Raw genomic sequence first — 20,117 nt, 5'->3', positions numbered from 1 at the left:
TCATCAGAGTAGGAGGCCATTGTCTAGAGGGCCAGATGATAAAGAATACCCCAAGACAGAGGCTCTGACCCCCGTGAGAATCCCCAGTGAAAAATCCTGCATGCTTAGGCAGGAGTCCATGACCTGTGTGTAGCCCATGGCTGCCCAACAAGCCTTGTCTGGTTACCTCTCTTCTGTGTGGTAACACCAAACAACTTAATCTAGCCAAGAGTCACCCCCAGTGAGACCCTGGTGGAGAGGGGTTCCCGTTCTTCTGCTTGCCAGACATAGACACTAGGAGTAGGGTAACAGCTGCAGTGGGGTCATCCTTTCCTCCCCTTCTGACCTCTTTGGTTGCTGCCATTGGAAGGTAGGTTCATATTACATAGTTCAATTGCCAAGACTAAATGCAGGCAAGGCATCCCATGTTTTTCCATGGCAACTCCATACAGCTCATGAGTTTCATTTAAGAAATACAGGTGTGTTGTATGTGCTGAATGCATACGTGTGTGTTTTTTGTCTTACTGAATAGACAAACTATGACTAAGAATTTTCTTTTATGAATCAGGACTGTTAAGATCATCAACAATTGTGGTGTAAACCCAGACTTTCCCTGCATGCTTAGCTAGAGAGAAAGATGCAAGCTGCTTTACCATTGGTCATTTACTGTGTTTCTGTACTCTAATGTTCAAATAATGCCTATACATTTAGAATATTTTCTTCCTTGAGACTTTGTCAGCATGTAATAGTAAAACTACCTAGTCTTAGATTTTTATTTGCGAGAGTATTTTATACTATAGATTTAATTTCGTTCATGATCATCGGGCAGGTTTAGGTTTTGATTTTTTTTTCCTGTGTCACTTTTCATATATATATAATTCCACAGATTTGTATTTTTATTGGCACTTTCAAATTATAGCATAAATGTGTTTTATTGTATGTTCTTAACTGTAGATACTTATATCAATGAGCCTAACATTTATTTATCTCTATGCCCCCTCTCCTCTCTTGGTAAAGTTCTGCACTTTGGTTACTTTTAATCAAATGGCCCAAGTTTGGGCTTTATTAATCCTTTTTATTATACGCATATACATGAACATGTGCATGTGTGTATATGTATGTGTACATACTGTTTCATTATTACTTGTTCTTATCTCTATTATTTCTTCTTTAGTTTAAACAAAAAAGGAACTGTCTTAGATGACTCTGCTTGCAAGATTCCCCCAACTGTAATGGTTCATCAGCTACAACCACATCTTTCTATAGGAGAGAACATGCTGTAATCACAAGTTCTAACTCCGGGCCCTGCAGCATCAGGAGGCTAGTCCTTATATATCCTGTCTAAGGGAGTAGAATGTGAGTTCCTTTCTACTTGATTTTTAATATTTGTAGTCCACGATGCTGGCAGATATTCATGAGCTCATCCAGTACTTTCTGAAATGACTCAAAAGCTAGAAGAGCATGCAGTATCTGGACGCACAAATTAATTTGCTCTCTGAAGGACAGGTCATAGCGTAACCACAAAATTCCACTTCTGAGTTTTTTTTTTTTTTTTTTTTTTGCAATCATGAACCACAGGTAACTTCCTAGGGCATGACCCTTCTCATGCAATACAAATGTGAGCGTCTGGCTGGGCCAGCTCAGGGACCATCTCCAGGACTGTCCTCCTCTCATCTGCAGCCCCTGGGATTGTCAGTCCTGATGTCTTCTCTCCAGGTCCTGGTCCACTTCCTCCACGGGGACAACAGCTTTATTATTGATTATCATTTATTATTTTCTTCTACTGTTTTTTAATTCTCACGTTTTTCTAACTACTTAGATACTATTAATACGCAGCCTTTATTTCTAAAGGAGGACTGGGATGTCAGATAGTTTCTTTTAAGCTGAACTTGAGCTGCATTCACACAACATATACACCACACATATTTATTATCACCTGGCTCAAGGCAATTTCAAATTTTGGACACAATTTCTTCCTTGAAATATGAATTTTTAGAAGCATGTCTCATAATTTTCCAAAGCAGTGCTTTTGCCTGTAATTTTTGGTCATGGATCTCTATCAATTCCATTTTGGTATGAGAACACGCACCCTTGATATTTGTTTTGTCTTGTCTTATACTCCAGAATGTGGTCAACATTGATGAATATTCAGTTTATTCTGGGAGAAAAGTCTCATTCAGCGGTTAGATGTTCTTCAGATTCACCTTATTAACTGTAAGGGTCTGCCAGCTACTTGGGGATCTGCAATACAGCCTTCTGCTATGCAATCAAGGTAGCTTCTGCCATTTTTTTTTCAAATAAAATCTTTTGATGTGTGTGGTTATTTGTCTACATGTATGTCATCATGCCTTATGCATGCCTGGTGCTCACAGAAGGCAGAGGGCAGCATTAGATCACCTGCAAGTGGGGTCACAAACAATTATAAGTCACCAGTAAGTGCTGGGAATCAAACCTGGGTCCTCTGGATGAGCAGCCAGTGCTCTTAGCTGCTGAACTGTCTCTCTAGATCTTGTAGATTTTTTCTTTATAGAAATTTACATTGTTTCATTTGTAATGTTCAAACCAACAACTTATAGATTCTAGGTGAATTTTGCATTTATCAGCTTTCAACCTTTTTATTATAATTGTATTTCTCTTCTAAGATTAATACAGTAACTTTTTTTAGGTTAGCATCTGCCAAGTACGAAGTTTTCTATACTTTTGGATTTTTTACCGCGTTCGTGTCATATTTCAGATATGTTTCATGTAAGCAGCCGATTGCTAAGCAAACTTTTAAGCTTGTCTAGAATCGTTCATCTTTTGACTTAGCTCGTGTAAATTGACTGGTATAACTAGGCCTGCGTTGTCTCTCCTCACAAGCTGTCATATACATCTATTTCTGACTTGCTTATAGTTTATTTTCCATCAACTGATCTCGAAATCATGTTTCTTCCTGTGATTTTCTTGTCATCCCTAAAAACTTTAACTTGTCTACTTAAGCTACCCAGTTGTGAAGTCAACCAGTAATCTTCCTATCAGTAACAAAACAGACCTTAAAACAATCCCAGTCTCCCCTCCTAGTGTATATACTTCTGGTAACATGCCTGTGGTTTCAGTGGCCCCACAGGCAGCACTCGTGTTGTGTCTCATGTCACATTCTATTAGACTTATCTGTTTACTGCCACTGAAGTAATTATTCTGTAATCTCGGATTTCCTTTGGGGATCATTTGTTTTTGCCCCAAACGCAAATTTTTTTCTAGCTTATTCTAATGAAGATCTTGCATGAGGAAATCAGTGTGTGTAAAGTCTGCCGTTGTAGTTTCTCTTTCTCTAACTTGTGTTAGTGCTCCTTGTCTAACAGCTTCACTGTATATACAGCATACATGAATATATATATATATATATATGTATATATATTCATATTCATACTTATCCTAATTTGGACAATTTGAATTGGCACATTAGTTGGGAAAAATTCAAGAAACTATTTGCTAAAATAATCGCTTCTGGCTAATCCTCTCTTTTTACTGTCTCCAGTTGGAACTATAAGATAATATAATCTCTCTGTTCGACCTAGCCTTCCCCCATGTACTTTTATTTTATTTCTGGGCTGATTTTGAATGATTTCTTTAGATATACTGTTTAGTTTGCTGGTTTTATGATCTTAATAATATTTATGTATGTATTCAACCCATCCACTGAACTCTTAGCTTCATTTTTTTATTTTTATTTTATTTTTTTACCTTGGAAAATTTGTTCTAGTAAAACTAAGTGTCATGATTTGGATATAAAAATGTTCCCAAAGGCTCATGTGTTGATGGATTGGTGGCACTACTAAAAGGTGATAGGCTCATGCGGGTACCAACCCGCCAATAGATGAACTCACTGCTGAGTTCCTAGCTGAAGTGGGCTAGGATGCGGTGGGGACTTACTGGGGGATGTAGATCATGGAAGCCACATCTTTGGGTGTATAGCTTGTCCGCAGCTTCTTGGTCTTTCTCTGCTTCCTGACACTGAGAGGTAAGAAGCTGTGATGATTAATATTGATTGTCAGCTTGACAGAGAGAATCCCGGAGTGACAACCCTCTGGGAAAATCTGTAAGGATTATCTAGACTATGTTAGCTGGATGGAAAGACCCACCCTTCAGGTAGACGCATCATTCCATTGACTGGGGGCCTGGGCACCCTAAAAATGATGTTCAAAGCAAGCTGAGCACCGGCATCCATCTCTGTCTACTTCCCAACTGTGCATGCACCGTGACCATCTGCCGCAAGCTTCTGCTGCCGAGACTTCCTCCCCATGAGCTAACGCGCCCATGCTGCCTTCCTCCTCTATGCTGCTTCTTGTCACAGCAACAAAAGTTGAGTGTCATGATGCTGTGCCTCATTCCAGAATCAGGAGCAATGGAGTCGAGTAACCGTGGAATGAAACCTCTGAAACTGTGAGCCAACACGGCATCTCTCCTCCTCCAGGCTGTGCTTCTCAGCACTTCTGTTGCCATGACAAAGAACCAAACACAAATTGTTTGCAAAGTCTCTTCTCATCTGTATTTTAATTAAAATATGAATTCTTAGGGACTGGAGAAGAGGCTCAGTGCACTTTTGTTACATAGGCACGAAGACCCAAGTTCAGATCTCAGCACCCACACAAAAAGCCAGGTGTGGTCACACATGCGCCTGTGACCTCAGAGCTGTTGGTGGGGGGCACAGAGACAGGAGGTTCACTGGGACTCGTCGGCTACCAGTCTAGCTTAGGAGGCGCCCTGTCTCTAGGGAGTAAGGAAGAAGGCAAACAGCAGGACATCTGACATCCTCCACACATGTGTGCAGGTACAAACACTCCCCCTGTGCAGGTGTATATACACCGCTTATATACACTCTCACGTATATACATACGCATATACATACACATATGTGACACTCTCACACACAAACACACATGCACACAATGAGTAAGTAGATCATTATGCAGCATCTTTTCCATCCTGTGTCTGATTCAGTGCTTTAGAGACTCTTTAGTTCTAATTTGTCTGTCCATTGCTTTTGCAGAATCTGATCTTTACGAATTCTTTTTCTGTTATTTTCTTCCTATGATGTTTTATAAAAACCATCACCTCATCACCTCCTGTTCCATGGACCTCTAGCTGTGGTAATTTTTGTATGCTGATTTAAATGGGTTGTTTTTCAGAGGTGGTTTATACTTTATATTGAGAAAATAGGCCTTTGAGACCTCAGCCCTGTGGGAGGTGAAGCAAGCTGATTGTACGCGGCTGAGAGAAAGGGAGTCTAAATGTCATCAGGTTTCTCAGACACAGAGCACTCTTCTGAGTTTTGGTCTCTGTTAGTTTTCTTGGGAATGTCCTAACAAACTGCTAGGGGAGGTGGCTGAATGGACAAGAACACACTTAGAGTTGTGGGTGCTAGAAGCCCCAGTTGAGGTGGGATGCAAAAGGGCCACAGCCTCTTCCAGCCCTAAGTGTTCTTTGGCTTGTGGTGTCACAACTTCAACCTCTGCCCATAGCTTTATATGGTTGCCTTTGTCTGTAACCGTCTCTGTCCAATTTTTATTTCTTATAAGGACACCAGCCACACTAGTTTAGCACATGCCCTGACCCAGTGTGACTTCCTCATACCCTGATTACAGCCATGAAGACTAGTTCCACATAAGCTCACATTCTCAGGTAAAGTGTTAGGATTTCTGGACATTTTTGGGAGCAACTCAATTTAGATCATAACGGTTTCTAACTATTTCTTATGTCCTTGCCAGTGCTGGAACACGTTTTTATGCCCTTCAACTTTCTGAGCCACGAAGCATACAGATATTTAGTCTTCTGTTGATGTCAGCTCTTATTTCTTACTTCCTTGAACAATGAGTCTCTGTCTTTCCTCATTGCCTTGTAGACTCAGAAACCAGGAGTGGGAAGCTTCCTAGAACTGAGTGCAAAATAAGATGAAGGCTTTAAAGGCAAGACTGAGTCTAAAGGAGGAAGAAAGCCTAAACATCATGGTACTCCTTGGGTGAGGAGTCTCCAAGATCCTGGCCTGGAGCACTGTTGAGCCAGAAACACACGGACTTGGGTCTTTTCTCCGTGTTTTACAAGTTGCCTGACCTTGGAACATGTGCAAGTTAATAATTCCAGTGTCCTCCAATGATAAAGGGAAGATACCATAACAGGTCTATTTCAGGGTGTTCTGTGGATGAATAACATGTTGAAGATGCCTCGGGGGAGGGAAGAGGACGCAGCCGGTAAAGTGTTTACTGGGAAGCGTGAAGACCCGAGTTCAGATCCCCAGAACCCGTGTGGGTGCTGCTGTGGTGGGCTGCCTGTACTTCCACCCTCGGAAGGTCGAGACTACATCCCCAGAGCAAGCTGGCTGGCAAGGCTAGGCGTACATGAACGCTGGGTTTGAGTGAGAGACCCTGACTTTATTGTGTACAGTGGAAGAGAGATTGAGGATGATTCCAGACACCAACCTTGGGGGGCTCCCACATGTAGAAACACACATGTGCACGCATGCACATGCATACAAAAACAAACACATGTACACCCGCATGCTTGTACACATGGAATATGGAGAAAAAATTATCTAGCAAGATCCGAGGCATACATCGGCTAGTTAATATGTGCAAAAAAAAATCCTATTTCCATGTTCCCAAACAGGTAAGGGCTTTGCACAAGTTGCTGCTGCATGAGGGAGCTCTGATGAGCGATGCCTTTCAGCTTGGCACACAATCCCGAGGCTAATTAGAAATACTAATTTCTCAGGGAGGAAACTGAGGCACGGAGATATTAGCTCATAAAACACAAAAGAAAAATAGGTAGCAAAAACCACTCATAGGAGGATGGAAAACGATCAGAGATTCTACAACCCCCCGAGGAGGAACCAGAATACAAAGGAACTATCTCTCCCTGTGTACTTAGCTCCGCCAGCTTACAGGGGCTGTGCCCTGCTTTAAAAGCCTCCTTTTCCTTTGCCATCAATGATGCTTCATCTCTGTCCAGTGGCAGGGGTGGAGGTGGCGGGGAGAGATGGAGGGAAAAGAAAGCCTGGCGATATTTTATACTGTATTTGAAACCCTGAACACGAAACTACCCAAAGATATTTTAACACACATCTGAGAGCCTCACCCAGGTCCACACTCCAAAATAGCTTTATAATTTAAGGCAGGAAAGCCAGACATCACCACCACTCCGTGACTGACTCACACATATGTTGGAAGCAGAGTTCACAAATCTAATTCCTTTCCCCATTTCTGGACATTTTTACCCAGAGAACACAAGTGACCAGAGGCGGTGCTGCCCGCTCAGCCGATTCCTGACAGCTGCTCCTGGTGAAACAGATTGTGTTTGGGGGCAAGCATTTATCCAGGAGCAGTGCTGAAATGAGATGGCGAGGACGCCAGCGGGCGGTGAATAAATGACCAGCGGAGGGAGAGCTGGAGAAATGAGGGTGATTATGCAGGCGCTGTCCTCTATGAATACATTAGCTCCCCGTCAGCCTGTGCATTCCCACTGCCTCCAAAGCAATTGCTCAGAGTGCCAGTGAATACAGGTGTCTGAAGTATTTTCCAGGCTCAGCTTCATACAGGCATTTGTTCAGCCAGTCCTCAAAGCCTACTACTAAGTCCGTAGTTAGGTCCTTCAGGTGTTGTGGGTGCTCTCTGTAGGGGCCTGGTCTCCCTTGCACAGTTAGGGAGAGGGTAACCCAGGGCCATTTGCTTATCCCATGGAGCAGGAAACAGAAGGAGGCTAGTGAAAGGAGGGTAGATTCTTGAGTGGGAAGCAAAGGTCTGGACTGGGCCCAGATACACTACTATGTCAAAGGTAGAGTTGGGTGGATCAGATTTCGGAGGAGTGCTGCATGAGGTATGAATGGCTGGTTGTGAGATGGAAAATCTGAGAAGAACATGACACCAGGTGGTAAAAGGTCCCTCTAAGGGTCTTCAAACCTTTGATATGTGGGTGATGGATGATTAGAGACAGTTGGAACCATTATGGGACTCACCAAAGCCATGGGTTGGACAGGGTGCTTCTTGGACACAGATAACCCTTTATTATAGCCCTCACCACATTTCTACCAAACACCAGGGCGCCTAATCTACCCTCCTGATTGAGGAGATACATCAGTCTAGAGTTTCTCTTTCACAGGCCAAGAGAAGAGAGCCAGGAAGTGCAATAAATGTTCTTGTAAGGTAAGAGAGAAAATGACATTTCTCAAAGAGTCGCACCATGAGCAGATAGCTACAGAGAGCCTCACATCCAAGGCCAGGATGGCCTGTGGCTCTGGCCAGCACTAGGTGGAGTCAGAAAACCGCACAAAGTGAGTTTGGCTTTGTTTTGCTGTTTATACCTTAAGGAGTCGTTTATTTCTTGTTAGATGTCTTCTAACCATCTTTGGACATTTCTATGGGCCACCGTGGAGATGACAGCCATGGTGAAGTGACTCTGAGAGCCTCTTGCCCAGCTGCTTCTTGTTGTCTCCTGCCACTTGCCCCACACACTTGTCCAGGTTTAACAAAGGTACTAAACTGGGAGCCTGATTCTCTAGGCAAGCAAGCTCTGAAGGCCTCTATTTTCTGAAAATCCAAGAGGTGCTGCACTGAGTCGATAGTCAGAGTCAGTGCATGACTCTCAACCTTTAGCTCCCTTTGTATTGTGAACCCAAGGGCCGTCAACACCACACCCCTAGCCTGACTCACTCACCCTCATGGGAGCTGAGGAATTCCACTCACCCTGATGCCAAGCTCCACATTCTCGCCTCCGTAGACCTCCATGCCTTCGTCCAGCAGGCCAATCTCCTCGAAGTACTGCCGGTCCACAATGAAGCAGCCAATGAGGGCAGGGCTCCTGTAGGGTGGGAGAGAAGGCCAGCTGTGAGCAGAGGCTGACCTGAGAGTCAGTGGAGGACAAAGAGCCTCCAACCAGGAGGATCAATACCCTCCCCTCTGCTGCCAGACTCAGCAGGGCCTCATTCTCTGGGTAGCCTCTCCCAGGAAGCTGTGAGACAGCTCTTGTTCTGGGCTAACCCAGCCACTGTTCCCTGCTATGCTTGCTGGTGTATTAGCGGGGTGAGGGGTGGGGGGTGGGGGAGAGCTGGTTCCATTCACTCTGTTGATGTAAATTACTTTCTTTGGACCTTAAGCCACATGAACAGACTGCTTCAGTTTGGGATTTCCTATCCCAGTGGGGATTGGGGGCTCTATATGGCAACTTTTGCTCACTTAGAAAGATTAGTGAGAACCAGGTTATAGAGGTCTTTGAGTAGCACAGAAAAATTATGTATAGATTTCATCTATAGGTAAAGTCTTGCTTATGACAAATTTCAAGCAGGAAAGTATTATGAGTGGGAATATATATACATTGAAGATATTAAATATATATTAAATATAATTATATATATATTTAAATAAAGAATGCTCAGGTAGGCTGCACTGTAGCTCAGTTTGCAGAGCGCTGCCCAGCATACATGAGATCCTACCTGAGTTTTATCTCCAGTACTGTACAAATTAGGCATGGCAGCATATTCCTGTGATCCCAGCACTCAGAGGCAGGAGGATGAGAAGTTCAGGATCATTATTAGCTACACAGAGAGCTCCAAGTCAAGCTGGAGGACATGAGGGGACACTATGGGGCTGACTAGAGGAGGTGTGTATATGGGGGTGAAAAATTCAGTAGGAAGCTATCTGTGTCTCCAGGAAAGGTGGTAATGACACAGAGGAATTTGGAAAGAGATGTAATGAAGGGGGCAGTGGTCATGACTGAGCAGATGTTACAGGTGCCAATGATTCTGGTTCAGAGGCTCAGGGAGGCTGGGAAGCCTCTCCAGACACACAGCTGGGGTGTGGTCGTTCCAGTGCTCACCTCCATCAGAGCAGGGTGTCTGCCTTCTCTAAGAACACACATGTGTGATACCCCCACAGTCTGTGGAAGTAAAGTCACTTAGAATCCAGGCTGGTGGTGTCCGTGTGCCTGAGCATCCTCCTGCATCAGCATTCCCTAAGGAAACAGCCCTTTCTGAATGTGGATGTGTTTCTAGTGGAGTCTGTTTGCATGTGATTGGCAGTTTTCTCATCCCTGTTTTCTCCCTTCCTCTCCTCCACCAAATGCTCCATTCTGGCCTGACAGCACGGAGGGCTAAGGACAGCAGATGACAAACACTGCAGAAGTAGCCCTTGCTGTTCCTGCTGACGCCCCTGATGGTAGCAATTCTCTGTGAAGCCCTGCACGGAGGAGCTAGTGAGCCCCACACCCACACCCACACCCACACCCACTAACGCTGTAGTGAAGCTCCAACCTGGGCTGACCTCAGCCCTGGGGGTCTATAACTTGATCCATTTTCCAGCACCAAACTCTATGTCCTTCTGCAAGTATGTCTGCCTTGTGATGTTGTTATGTGGTCCAGTATTTGACTAGCAAGCCAAAGGCTCTGGGTTTGATCCCCAGTGCCATAAGGAAAAGGAATTTTCTGAAAGTATCATCCCCAACATGCCTAGCACCCCGCACTGCTGAATTGTTCTGGTCACCCAGGTCTCTGACCCAGAACCATTGGTACCTATTACATCATATCAGTGATAACATCCTGTGGACTGAGGTAAGTAGCTTGAGGGCTCTGGACACTTCCAACCCTTGAAGATCACTAAATAAACATGGTTGAAAGCATCTGTCAGCAGAGTGGGGCCTTCACCTTCCTTTCTGTACTACTGAATATTGGATGTGATGAGCTCTCAGAAACAGCATTCATAGAGAGTGTAGGGAGGGGCTTCCTCTGACTTCCAAACCCAGCCATGGAGGACACAAACCCAGAGCAGTTACTGCAATGAGCACAGACACCTCAGGTGGTCTGTGACTTGATAACTAGATGCTGTTTTAAGCAGCATTATCCCCAAAAGGATTAGGCACAGTTTATGAAAAACACAAAATATGCTGGAAAATATAAATAATATTTAGGAATATATAAAGATTACAATAGATGGGAAGCAGTTAGGAAGCAAGTGTAGGCTGAGGCTCTCTGTCATAGTTCTTTAAAAGGATTCATTTTTATTTATGAATGTGTGTGTGTGTGTGTGTGTGTGTGTGTGTGGTGTTTGCCAAGTGAGTACAAGTGCCTCTGGAGGCCAGAAGAGGGCATCAGATCCCCTAGAGCTGGAGTTATAGGTGACTGTGAGCTGACCAACACGGGACCTTTGGAAGCAAGTGCTCTTAATCACTGAGCCATCCATCTCCTTAGCCCTCAATCACAGTTCTTAAAGTGAGCCCAGGTGTAGACTGTGAGCTTCCTGTTGGCCTAAATAAAAAGGAGCATATAGATTCTTAGAAACAAAATTCAGAGTTCTCAGGTAGAAATGAACTGATTGATTTCTTTTTTGTTTGTTTGTTTTGTTTTGTTTTTTTCTTTGACTAGTAGTAAATTTTAGAGAAATTTCTCGTGTGGATTTTCTTGATTGGGTCAGTCAGAGACCTTGGGGACCCACTGAACAACAATCTTAAAAATGACATTTCACACTACAACAGAGGCAAACACTGAGGTTTATTTAAAGTAGCATGTGGGCAAAAAACTAGCTCCAGAAAATGGTGATCTGTTGTGCTTACATTGTGTTTGTATAAAATATGTCTCTATAGGGCTGTCTTCACCTCGGGATAAAACCAGACATGGTCTAAAGTCTTTCAGAATCTCATTTTTTTCTATCTACCTTCTCAAAAATAATTGAGTGGTGGTGGAAAAATAAATGGTTAATATGGTATCCTCTAGCAAAGACTTAGAGTACAGCCCTGCCAACTAAGACCAGCCTGGTATGTTTGGTGGTGAGCAAAATAGCGACAGCTAAGGTCTATACTATTTTCTGCAAGAGCATCCACAGCAAGGTGGCATCTTTCCCTCTGATGACACTGGGTAAACTAAGGCAGGAATGAGTCACGCATGTGAACTCAACTCAACACTAAGGGAGCAGGAGTGACAGCAGCTCAAAGGATCTATCTGATCCTAGTAGAACCAGACTCCACTGCTACAGCTCTCAGGAGGACCATTCTCCTGCCTCAGTCTTGCACTGCCCTTGTTAAACAGGGTTACACAGTAAGTTGGCACCAGGTTATAGTATGCATCCAATGGCCCATGTACGTACAAGCTCCCAGCATACAGCAGGTTCCCAACAAAGTAGGAGCACACAGTTGGGTAGACAGCTGCTGTGGTTTGGCTATGTTCTGGGTGTGTCCGCTCCCAAGGTTCCTATACTGGAAGCTTGGTATTGAGAGGTAGGGGGCCTCTAAGAGGTGGACCCTTGAAGGTGGGTGGATGCCAGGGCAGCCATACTCAGAAGAGATTAATGGAGTCATGAGCTATGGAAATGATCCCTGAAGATACAGCCTTTGGCTGTGACTGCTTGCACAAGATCAAGCCAGTGAAAATTCCACCATGGGTGGAGGAGGGATGTATGAAGGCTCACCCCTACTGAGGAGCTATTGGCAATCAACTGATGGCTGTTGGCAGGGGGAGAGTTAGTTTTTATCAGGGATATAGCTCTTGGTAGGGTTCTCCTGCTTCAGCAGATGGCTCCATATTCAGGTAGACACTGCTAGTAGTAATTGGACTCAATTGGTAAGAAATTGAAGACATGAGGTTTGAAGAAAGTTGGGGGGTGCTGGGGGAACGGGGTAGATCTGATGAATAGATGCTGTATACATATATAAATATCTCAAAGAATAAATGAAATGTATGATAATGAACAGACGTGGTTCTGAGGGGCACAGATGAATTCTTGATGCTGACATGTCCAACCTTTCATACTGTGATATGAGACTGTCCGCTATAACCATACTGGGTGATGGTCATACCTCTCCTGGGATTCATGCATCCTAGGGCCACAGGTAAGAAACACTGGAAAGCAAGTGTGTTTGACATTTTTGACATGTCTGTGTGTGGATCTTTTCCTCTCTGCTCCTGCCATGCAAGGCCATCTGCTTGTCCTAACACGTTAAAAAGCCTTCACCAGAGGCTGGCCAGGTGGGGCCATTCAGTCTCAGACCTTCAACCTCCAATACTGTGAGTTAAATAAACATCGTTCTTTATAAATTTTCCACCCTCTTGAATTTCGTTATAGCGACACAAGACACACTGAGAAAGTTATAAAAGAAACCACAGGAGGGTTTTCTTCCATTCTACTTTCCATATAAAATCTTTCTTCCAGTAGTAACATTTGTGATATTGATTCTCTGAATGATTTTTTTTATATAATTTTTCTCTCTCTTTCAGGGCAAAGTAAGCCTGGGTTCTTATTCCAAGGTGGCCCCCTAAGTCACATTCTGGTGTCATTTTTCTGTTTAATGGCAGGAGGTAGATGTCTGCCCTGTCACCAACACACATAAATAAGGTGGCAGAGATGACTACCACAGGAGTCCTGAGGCATCAGAGGGAAGTCATTCCAGGGTCTAGGAGGACAGCATCAGGAGCAGGAAGAGTTTGGGGGTCTTGACATGCAGTTGGAGGCCACTTGTGCCTGTGTTCTACAGGATAATACCTAAACACCATCCAGGCACATCTGCCCCAGGGTCTGGCTTGGCCTCATACCTAGGGTTGCCCAGTTTGCATCTCTCCATACAGTCTCTGTGAGCCTCCTGTCTGACCATCAGGGTCACACATGAGTGACACTCTCCATCTAGCCATCTCTTCTCACCCTTGAAGATTAGCTCAAATGCTTCCCTTTCCCCGGCCGTTTGAATATTTTCCACTTGTGAGGCAGATTATTCATCCTCTGATGTGTTTCGTCCTTGCTGTATTCCAGCCTTGGAGAGGTCGGAAATCAAATCCTCCTCACTCAGAATCTCTAGCATCAGGCACAGTACTTTATCCCTCATAGCTGTACTTGGAGATGTGGAGACTAAGTTACTTTGGGGTAATGAGTTAGGTTAAGAGTGCTTCTCTCTCTTCGTGAGGACCGGAGTTCAGTCTCCACCGCTCATATTAGCTGGCTCATAACAAACAGACTGTAACTCCAGTTCTGGGAAATGTGATGCTTTCCAGGTTCTCACACACGTGGCACACATATGCACGTAAGCACACACATATGCACATATGCCTCTAAATAAAAATGAATCTGTTTTTTAAAAGGAGTGCCTTTGAGACGTTGGAGCTCAGATTGCTCCCGTGGTTTCTTGAAAAAGATCCACAAGAGCTCATGAGCAGAGCCTGAAGATCACACTGTAACTTTTGTCCACCTGAAGGGAAGCTCTTGCCTGAGGGCCATGACAGAGAGACCAAAGGGGAAGGGTGCCATACCTGATCGGGGCTGTGGAGTTCTCCAGCTTCCACCACGCCTTGGGTGGGTTTAGGTAGCGGCACCACAGCTCCCAGTCAAAGCCTTGGGCGGCCAGCGGGTACTCTTCTATCTCAAAGTTGTCATATTTGATGTTATCGAAAGATGGTGAGATGATCCGCTTCCGGTTTTCCTTGATCCGGGTGAGGACTGGTTCCGCCCTGGCAGGAAGGAAGAGGTGATCAATCACTGCTGACAAGGTGGGCAACAGCCAGACTGAGCAGCTCACCATGGTCGTTTCCAGCAAGAGGAAGGAACCTCTGCTCCCCAAAGATGGAGAGGAGAGAGGTCCTATTCTACATCCCCAGGAGTTGACCTCCGCTGGGCAAGAAGACAAGTGGCCCTTTCAGTAAATTCAGAGCCTATTTGGGAGACTCTCATTCAGACTGTGAATTCCCTTTCTTTACCCACATGACAGAAATCAAGATTAGAAAAAAAAAATAGAAGAAGAAGAAAAATAAAAAGAAAGAAGGAACAGATTTGAAGCTTCAGAGGGAACTTTGAACTTGGGTTTTGATTTTGCTGGGACTGATCTGGAGGAAAAGGCAGGTCGTGTGGGCAAAGGTACATTTTCCTCTGCCTCAGGAGGGGTGGGGGGGGATCCAGGCTTCCCCAGGGACTGATAGGCCCCTCTGGGTAGCAGAAGAATAATGTGTTTGCCGACAGGAATGATAAGCTTCTCATTAATAATATATTCCGTGCATAATTGTTTATTCAAATCAGCTTGAAATAGTAAGTGTCCCTCTCCTGGGCTGGCCATAAATCTGGTGGAAATGCTTTTTAAATAGTCACAAGTGGCACGCAGGGACTTCGAAGATAAAAAATGACTGTGCTGCAGCCTTAATTTGGGGCTGTGATGCCGGCATCTGGCCCAGGCTGCCTGTAGGCCCTGCCACTCCTTGCTGCCAGCATGCCCTTGTCATCCTGCTTCCCTGAGGCAGAGGCTGGCACCATGGAGCTAGAATGGAGGGTAGAGACATGGAGGCCATTGAGCACACAGGAAAGAGGGCAGGGAACTCTCTTCCCCTCTGTCTCTCTCTTGCTCTCTCTCTCTCTCTCTCTCCCTCTCTCTGTGTGTGTGTGTGTGTGTGTGTGTGTGTATCAGCTCTTCACAGTCACCCTTAGCATCTGTGTGTGCCCCCATGTCCAGGCAGAGCCACGCACAGTGGGCAGCACCACACCATCTTAGGTCTGTGGGGACGCTGGCATCAGGTGCCCTCTGAGGGAGGGTTCAGCTACAGAGGTCTCCTGTTCATTCTCTCACTTAGCCCATCTGACTCCTAACTGAACTGACTTGAGAGAGGAAGACTCTCTAAGACCTAGTTTTTCTTGGATGGATGGAGGTTCGGAGGATCCAGGAAGCCGCCTTTACCCACATCTGCCCATTTGGTCTCACCCGGTCTGTGAGGTGAGGCCTCTGTCTTGTATCACCCCCAATTATGCTGCCTGCAGACGATGGAGCCCTTTGCTCAGCTGTGAATGGGAACTCTCGACCTCTCTGCTTTTTTTTTTTTTTTGAGACTCATTTATTTCTATTTTATGTGTATGAGTGTTTGGCCTGCATGCGTGTATGCTCACCACACATGTGCAGTGCCCGCCAGTGCTAGCAAGCGATGGATTCATTGGATCTGGAGTTATGGGTGTGAGCTGCCCTGGGGGTACTAGGAATCCAACATGGGCTCCTTGCAATAGCAGCCAGTGCTGTTAACCACGGAGCCGTCTCTCTGCTTTGCCCTACTTGTCTCCATGATCTGGTGTTACCATCCCCTCCATGTGCTGACCCCTCACTCACATGAGGTCCAGGCCTATTGCAAGGTCTGGCTCACTCACATACCCATATCTCAGCTGTCCCCACAAGTCTCTTCTCTTCTTCCAGACCATGATCGAGATCCCAGAATGCACTGGCTCGCACAGGGACCTCTCCTCTCTCCAAAGTACTCACCAGCCCACATTGAACTCCACATGGGCATCGAACAGTGCCACCACGGGGGCCGTGGCTGCCCTCCAGCCGCTGACCCTGGAGCGGATGAGGCCCTCCTGCTTGCTGTGGCGCACAACTTTGATGAAGCCTGGCTTCTGGCTATTCACCTTGTCCACGTATTCGGTCAGCTTCTCTTTGAGCTCCTCTGTTGGTGAGAAAAATGCCTCTTAGCCGAGTGAGAGCAGAGAGCAGAAACAATCAAAACCTTCACAGTACTAAGGTGAAATACTGCCCCTTTCCAGGAGGTAAGAACACCCCACCCCACTCTCCAGGTTTTCCCTGGCCCCCAGGGGTGGACAGCATAGCTAAGCTCTGAGAGCAAACAGGAAGACAGCATGTATGTATGTATGTATTTTAACGATTTATTTATTTTTATTATTTATACAGTGTTCTGCCTGCATGTGTGCTTGCATGCCAGAAGAGGGCACCAGATCTCACTATAGATGGTTATGAGCCACCATGTGGGTGCTGGGACTTGAACTCAGGATCTTTGGAGGAACAGCCAGTGCTCTTAAACTCTGAGCCATCTCTCCAGCCCCAAGACGCATTCATTAAGCCTCAGCATCACATACTTACCAAGAACTCACAAACGTTGAGTCATTCATCATCATAGCAAGCCAACAGGAGTTGGGGTTTGAGAACTAATCATTTTCCCCCAGCATTACACGGCACGTGAGTGTCGGAGTCAGGTTTACACCCGATCTATGTACTTGACCAGCGTGGGCCATCAAGATTTGGACTTATTATACAAAACGTTCCCTGCAGGCTCACATGTCTGGGCACTTACGAATGGGGGGTGGTAACAGCAGGCCACTCTTGCCTGGCTCTGTGTACGTGGTGCTGACCTGCCTGAGGGAAGGCCTCGGGCTCTGCTCCAGTCCTGCCCCTCCAGGTAGTGCTGTCCGTGGCTGGGCAGGATTCCATGCTGTGTGCTTTCGCTGGCCACAAGTCTCAGATAATGATGCCAGTTAGGGCCTTACCCGGGGCTACCACATCCTCTAAGCACCGGTCCCTCCCTCTCCCATCCTGCTGGAGGTATGGCTCTGCTATGAGGGTCACTTACACACCCCTTGGCTGTCTTCAGAACCCTCTCTCCTCCTTCTAGCCCACGGCTGGGATAATAACAGGCATTGAATTTCTGAGCCCAAACCCCTGGATCTCTCACACTCACACACACATACACACACACACACACACACACACACACACACACACACACACTGGGATTCCCCTCCCCATGTCACTCAGCAGCCCACATTGAACAACACATGCAGGTCACGGAACATTTGGGAGGTGGGAACTACCTAGAGGAAGAAGGTCACTTGGGGTGGACTGATAGCCTGCCCTGCTTCCCCCCTCACAACATCCAGACTAAGACTTCAGCAGACTGTATATGCACAGCCATGAGCCCAAACCAACTTCTCTTCCTTTAACTTGCTTCCTGTCAGCAGCAGTAAGAAAAGAAGCTAACAGGCCAGACTTCTCATTGGCTCAGCTGCCTCCTCCTGCCCAGGCTCCTCCATTGCTCCTCTCAGCCAACCAGAGAAGCCCCAGTGACCTCAGCTTGGACCCTCTCTGCCTGGATCATATTTCTGGGAGGTCGGTGGCAGGCACTGTGCTGTTGTAACTGGCCCTTGCTTGGTGTGTACCTCACCGTTTCTCTCTGTAACGGGAGTTCTCAGCCTGGGAGGACACAGTGGCCATGATCATTAGGCTTTCACAGCAGGGGAAGCAAGAGCCCGGGACTCCTCACAGTCCATTGAGCAGGATTCATTCTGAGCCAACTACCCATCACCAGGAGCAAATATATAAGGGAATGAGTTGTGGACAGAGGCACTTCTGTATTTCATACTGAATCAAGGAACCCATGCACTCAATGTTAATACCTTAGCTCGTACACACCGGGAACCATGTTCTAAGACACTGATGAGGGGGTGCTGTGGGACTGCTACCAAAGGGTCTCCCTAGGAATCTCATGTATACCTCAGGGGACCAGCAGCTCCTGCTTTCCCTTTCTGGCTGCCTGGAAGCTGAAGCTAGCCTCCCCAAGGATGAATGGCCCAGACAGAGAAGCAAGGCCATCTAAGATCCTCTGGCCCCAGAAAAGTGATGCTAAGGTCTTAAACAGCCAAATTAATCCGTGACCCCATGCAGAGCAAACACAAGGCATCTGCTAAGCTGCCCAGGGACACATATCCTGACTGCAGGACTCTACGCCAACCAGCATTTGATGTTTGAAGTCAGTGACTTCTGGGATTGTCTTTAGATGAAGCTGTGCGAACTGTTCTGATGGAGAGGAGGGTTGGGATAAGACCGAGGTACAGAAATGGTATCAGATACGGAGGGGTCAGCCAAGAAGACACAGCATGTGGTGAAGATTCGGTTTTGCTCATGCTTGTAGTCCCTTTATAGTACGTCTGTCACCAGGGAGCTATGAAGGTTGGCGATGGCATGTCTGCCCACAGTCAGTTCAACTCCAGAGTGCTCGGATTCAAATGTGTGCCAGGAACTGTGAATGCAGGAAGGGAGGAAGAGAGTTAGAAAGGGGTGGGGAGGGCTAAAATGTAGGAGGGAGAGGAGAGGAAGAAAGGGTAGGGCCGAAGAGGAAAGGGGGATTGAAATGCTTAAAATGTTCTGGATGATTCTGGCCCAGTTTTTTTGTTTTTTGTTTGTTTGTTTTTGTTTTGTTTTTTTTGTTTGTTTGTTTTTGCAAAGTACTTTTACATAACTCAACTTTCATGTTTTCCTTCAACCTTTGTCAGTTGTTAAGTAAGTATAAAAAAACCTCAAAGGTACTTACATGTTTCCAGGAAAACTATTTTCTAATACGTTGCCTGTGAGTGATAAATTATATATTATACAGTACATATTATATATCTTGTTAAATATTTCACATATTTATAGTATTGCTTAACACTTGCTGTAAAATAGAAAAATAGTCTCTTTCCTCTTATAACTAAACACAAGCACATAACTGACCATCCCTACTAAGGCGGTTGGAAAGCTTGGGAATAAATACGATGACCAATCATCATTCTTTGATCAACATCTCACTTCCCTACCTAACCCAACACTTTGATTTTCAAGTTCTATTCCAAAAGATATATCATTCTTAATGTTTCCCCTATGTAAGCTATAGGAAAAAGTACGGGTTGTTTACTTGTTTGGGGTGTCTGTACTGGGAATTGAACCCAAGACCTCATGCATGCTAGGCAAGCAACCTGTCATTCAGCTACAGCCTCAGATGTATAGATCTTAATCTTGAGACTGGGCCTCACTAAATTACCTATGCTCGACTTCAGTTGGTGATCCTCCTGCTTCCACCTTCCAAGTAGTTGCAATTACATGCTTGCACCAAATGTCTCAATGAAAAAGTACGCTTTTAAAAAACAATATCAATAATGTAATTAAAATGTCATATTAGGGCAGGATGGGGGTGAAACTGCAGAGTGGAGAAGCTATGCTTTGCACTTAAAGCAGCATGCTGGGAAGCCAGGAGGCAGGAGGTCTGCTCTTTATGACATTTCCCAGGCTGAGTAAATGTGGGAGCTGTCCACAGCCAGTGCTGACAGAGAAACAGCATTTGTGCCCTGTGTGGGACACTGCATGGGGCCAAGCATCCTCCTGCTTGGGTGGTGCTTCCAGCCCTCTCCTGGTCCACACATTCCTGCTCTGCTGACATGTGAGAGGCTTAGCTGTGCTGATGACACCGTGAGACACAGGCCGTGTTCCACGGCCCCACATGGAGCGCTCCCCAAGAGCGTGCTCACACTCATTCAGGCTGAGGCACCGGTGGGGGGAGGGGGGAAGTGGGGAATCCAGCATCCTGGCCGCACAGAGCTCTGTCCCTTTATCTGCCCCACTGCAGT

At 45.7% G+C, this 20,117-nt stretch overlaps 1 protein-coding gene across 2 annotated transcripts in view; it reads right to left on the bottom strand.

The window, feature by feature from the left end:
- Galnt18 (polypeptide N-acetylgalactosaminyltransferase 18) overlaps positions 1-20,117 on the bottom strand; it is a 297,912-nt gene that overhangs the window by 66,654 nt on the left and 211,141 nt on the right. For both annotated transcript variants that reach the window (XM_060367028.1, XM_021627896.2), the window contains exons 4-6: positions 16,210-16,393; positions 14,231-14,428; positions 8,694-8,808 (exon numbers count right to left, since the gene is read on the bottom strand). In XM_060367028.1, coding sequence (XP_060223011.1) covers positions 8,694-8,808; positions 14,231-14,428; positions 16,210-16,393 — 497 coding nt within the window. The remainder of the gene's footprint in view (positions 1-8,693; positions 8,809-14,230; positions 14,429-16,209; positions 16,394-20,117) is intronic.

Source organism: Meriones unguiculatus, chromosome 14, assembly GCF_030254825.1.
Source record: "Meriones unguiculatus strain TT.TT164.6M chromosome 14, Bangor_MerUng_6.1, whole genome shotgun sequence".
In the NCBI taxonomy this organism is placed as follows: domain Eukaryota; kingdom Metazoa; phylum Chordata; class Mammalia; order Rodentia; family Muridae; genus Meriones; species Meriones unguiculatus.
The sequence above is the reverse complement of the archived record's forward strand: the minus strand, read 5'-3'. Positions and strand labels throughout refer to the sequence as shown.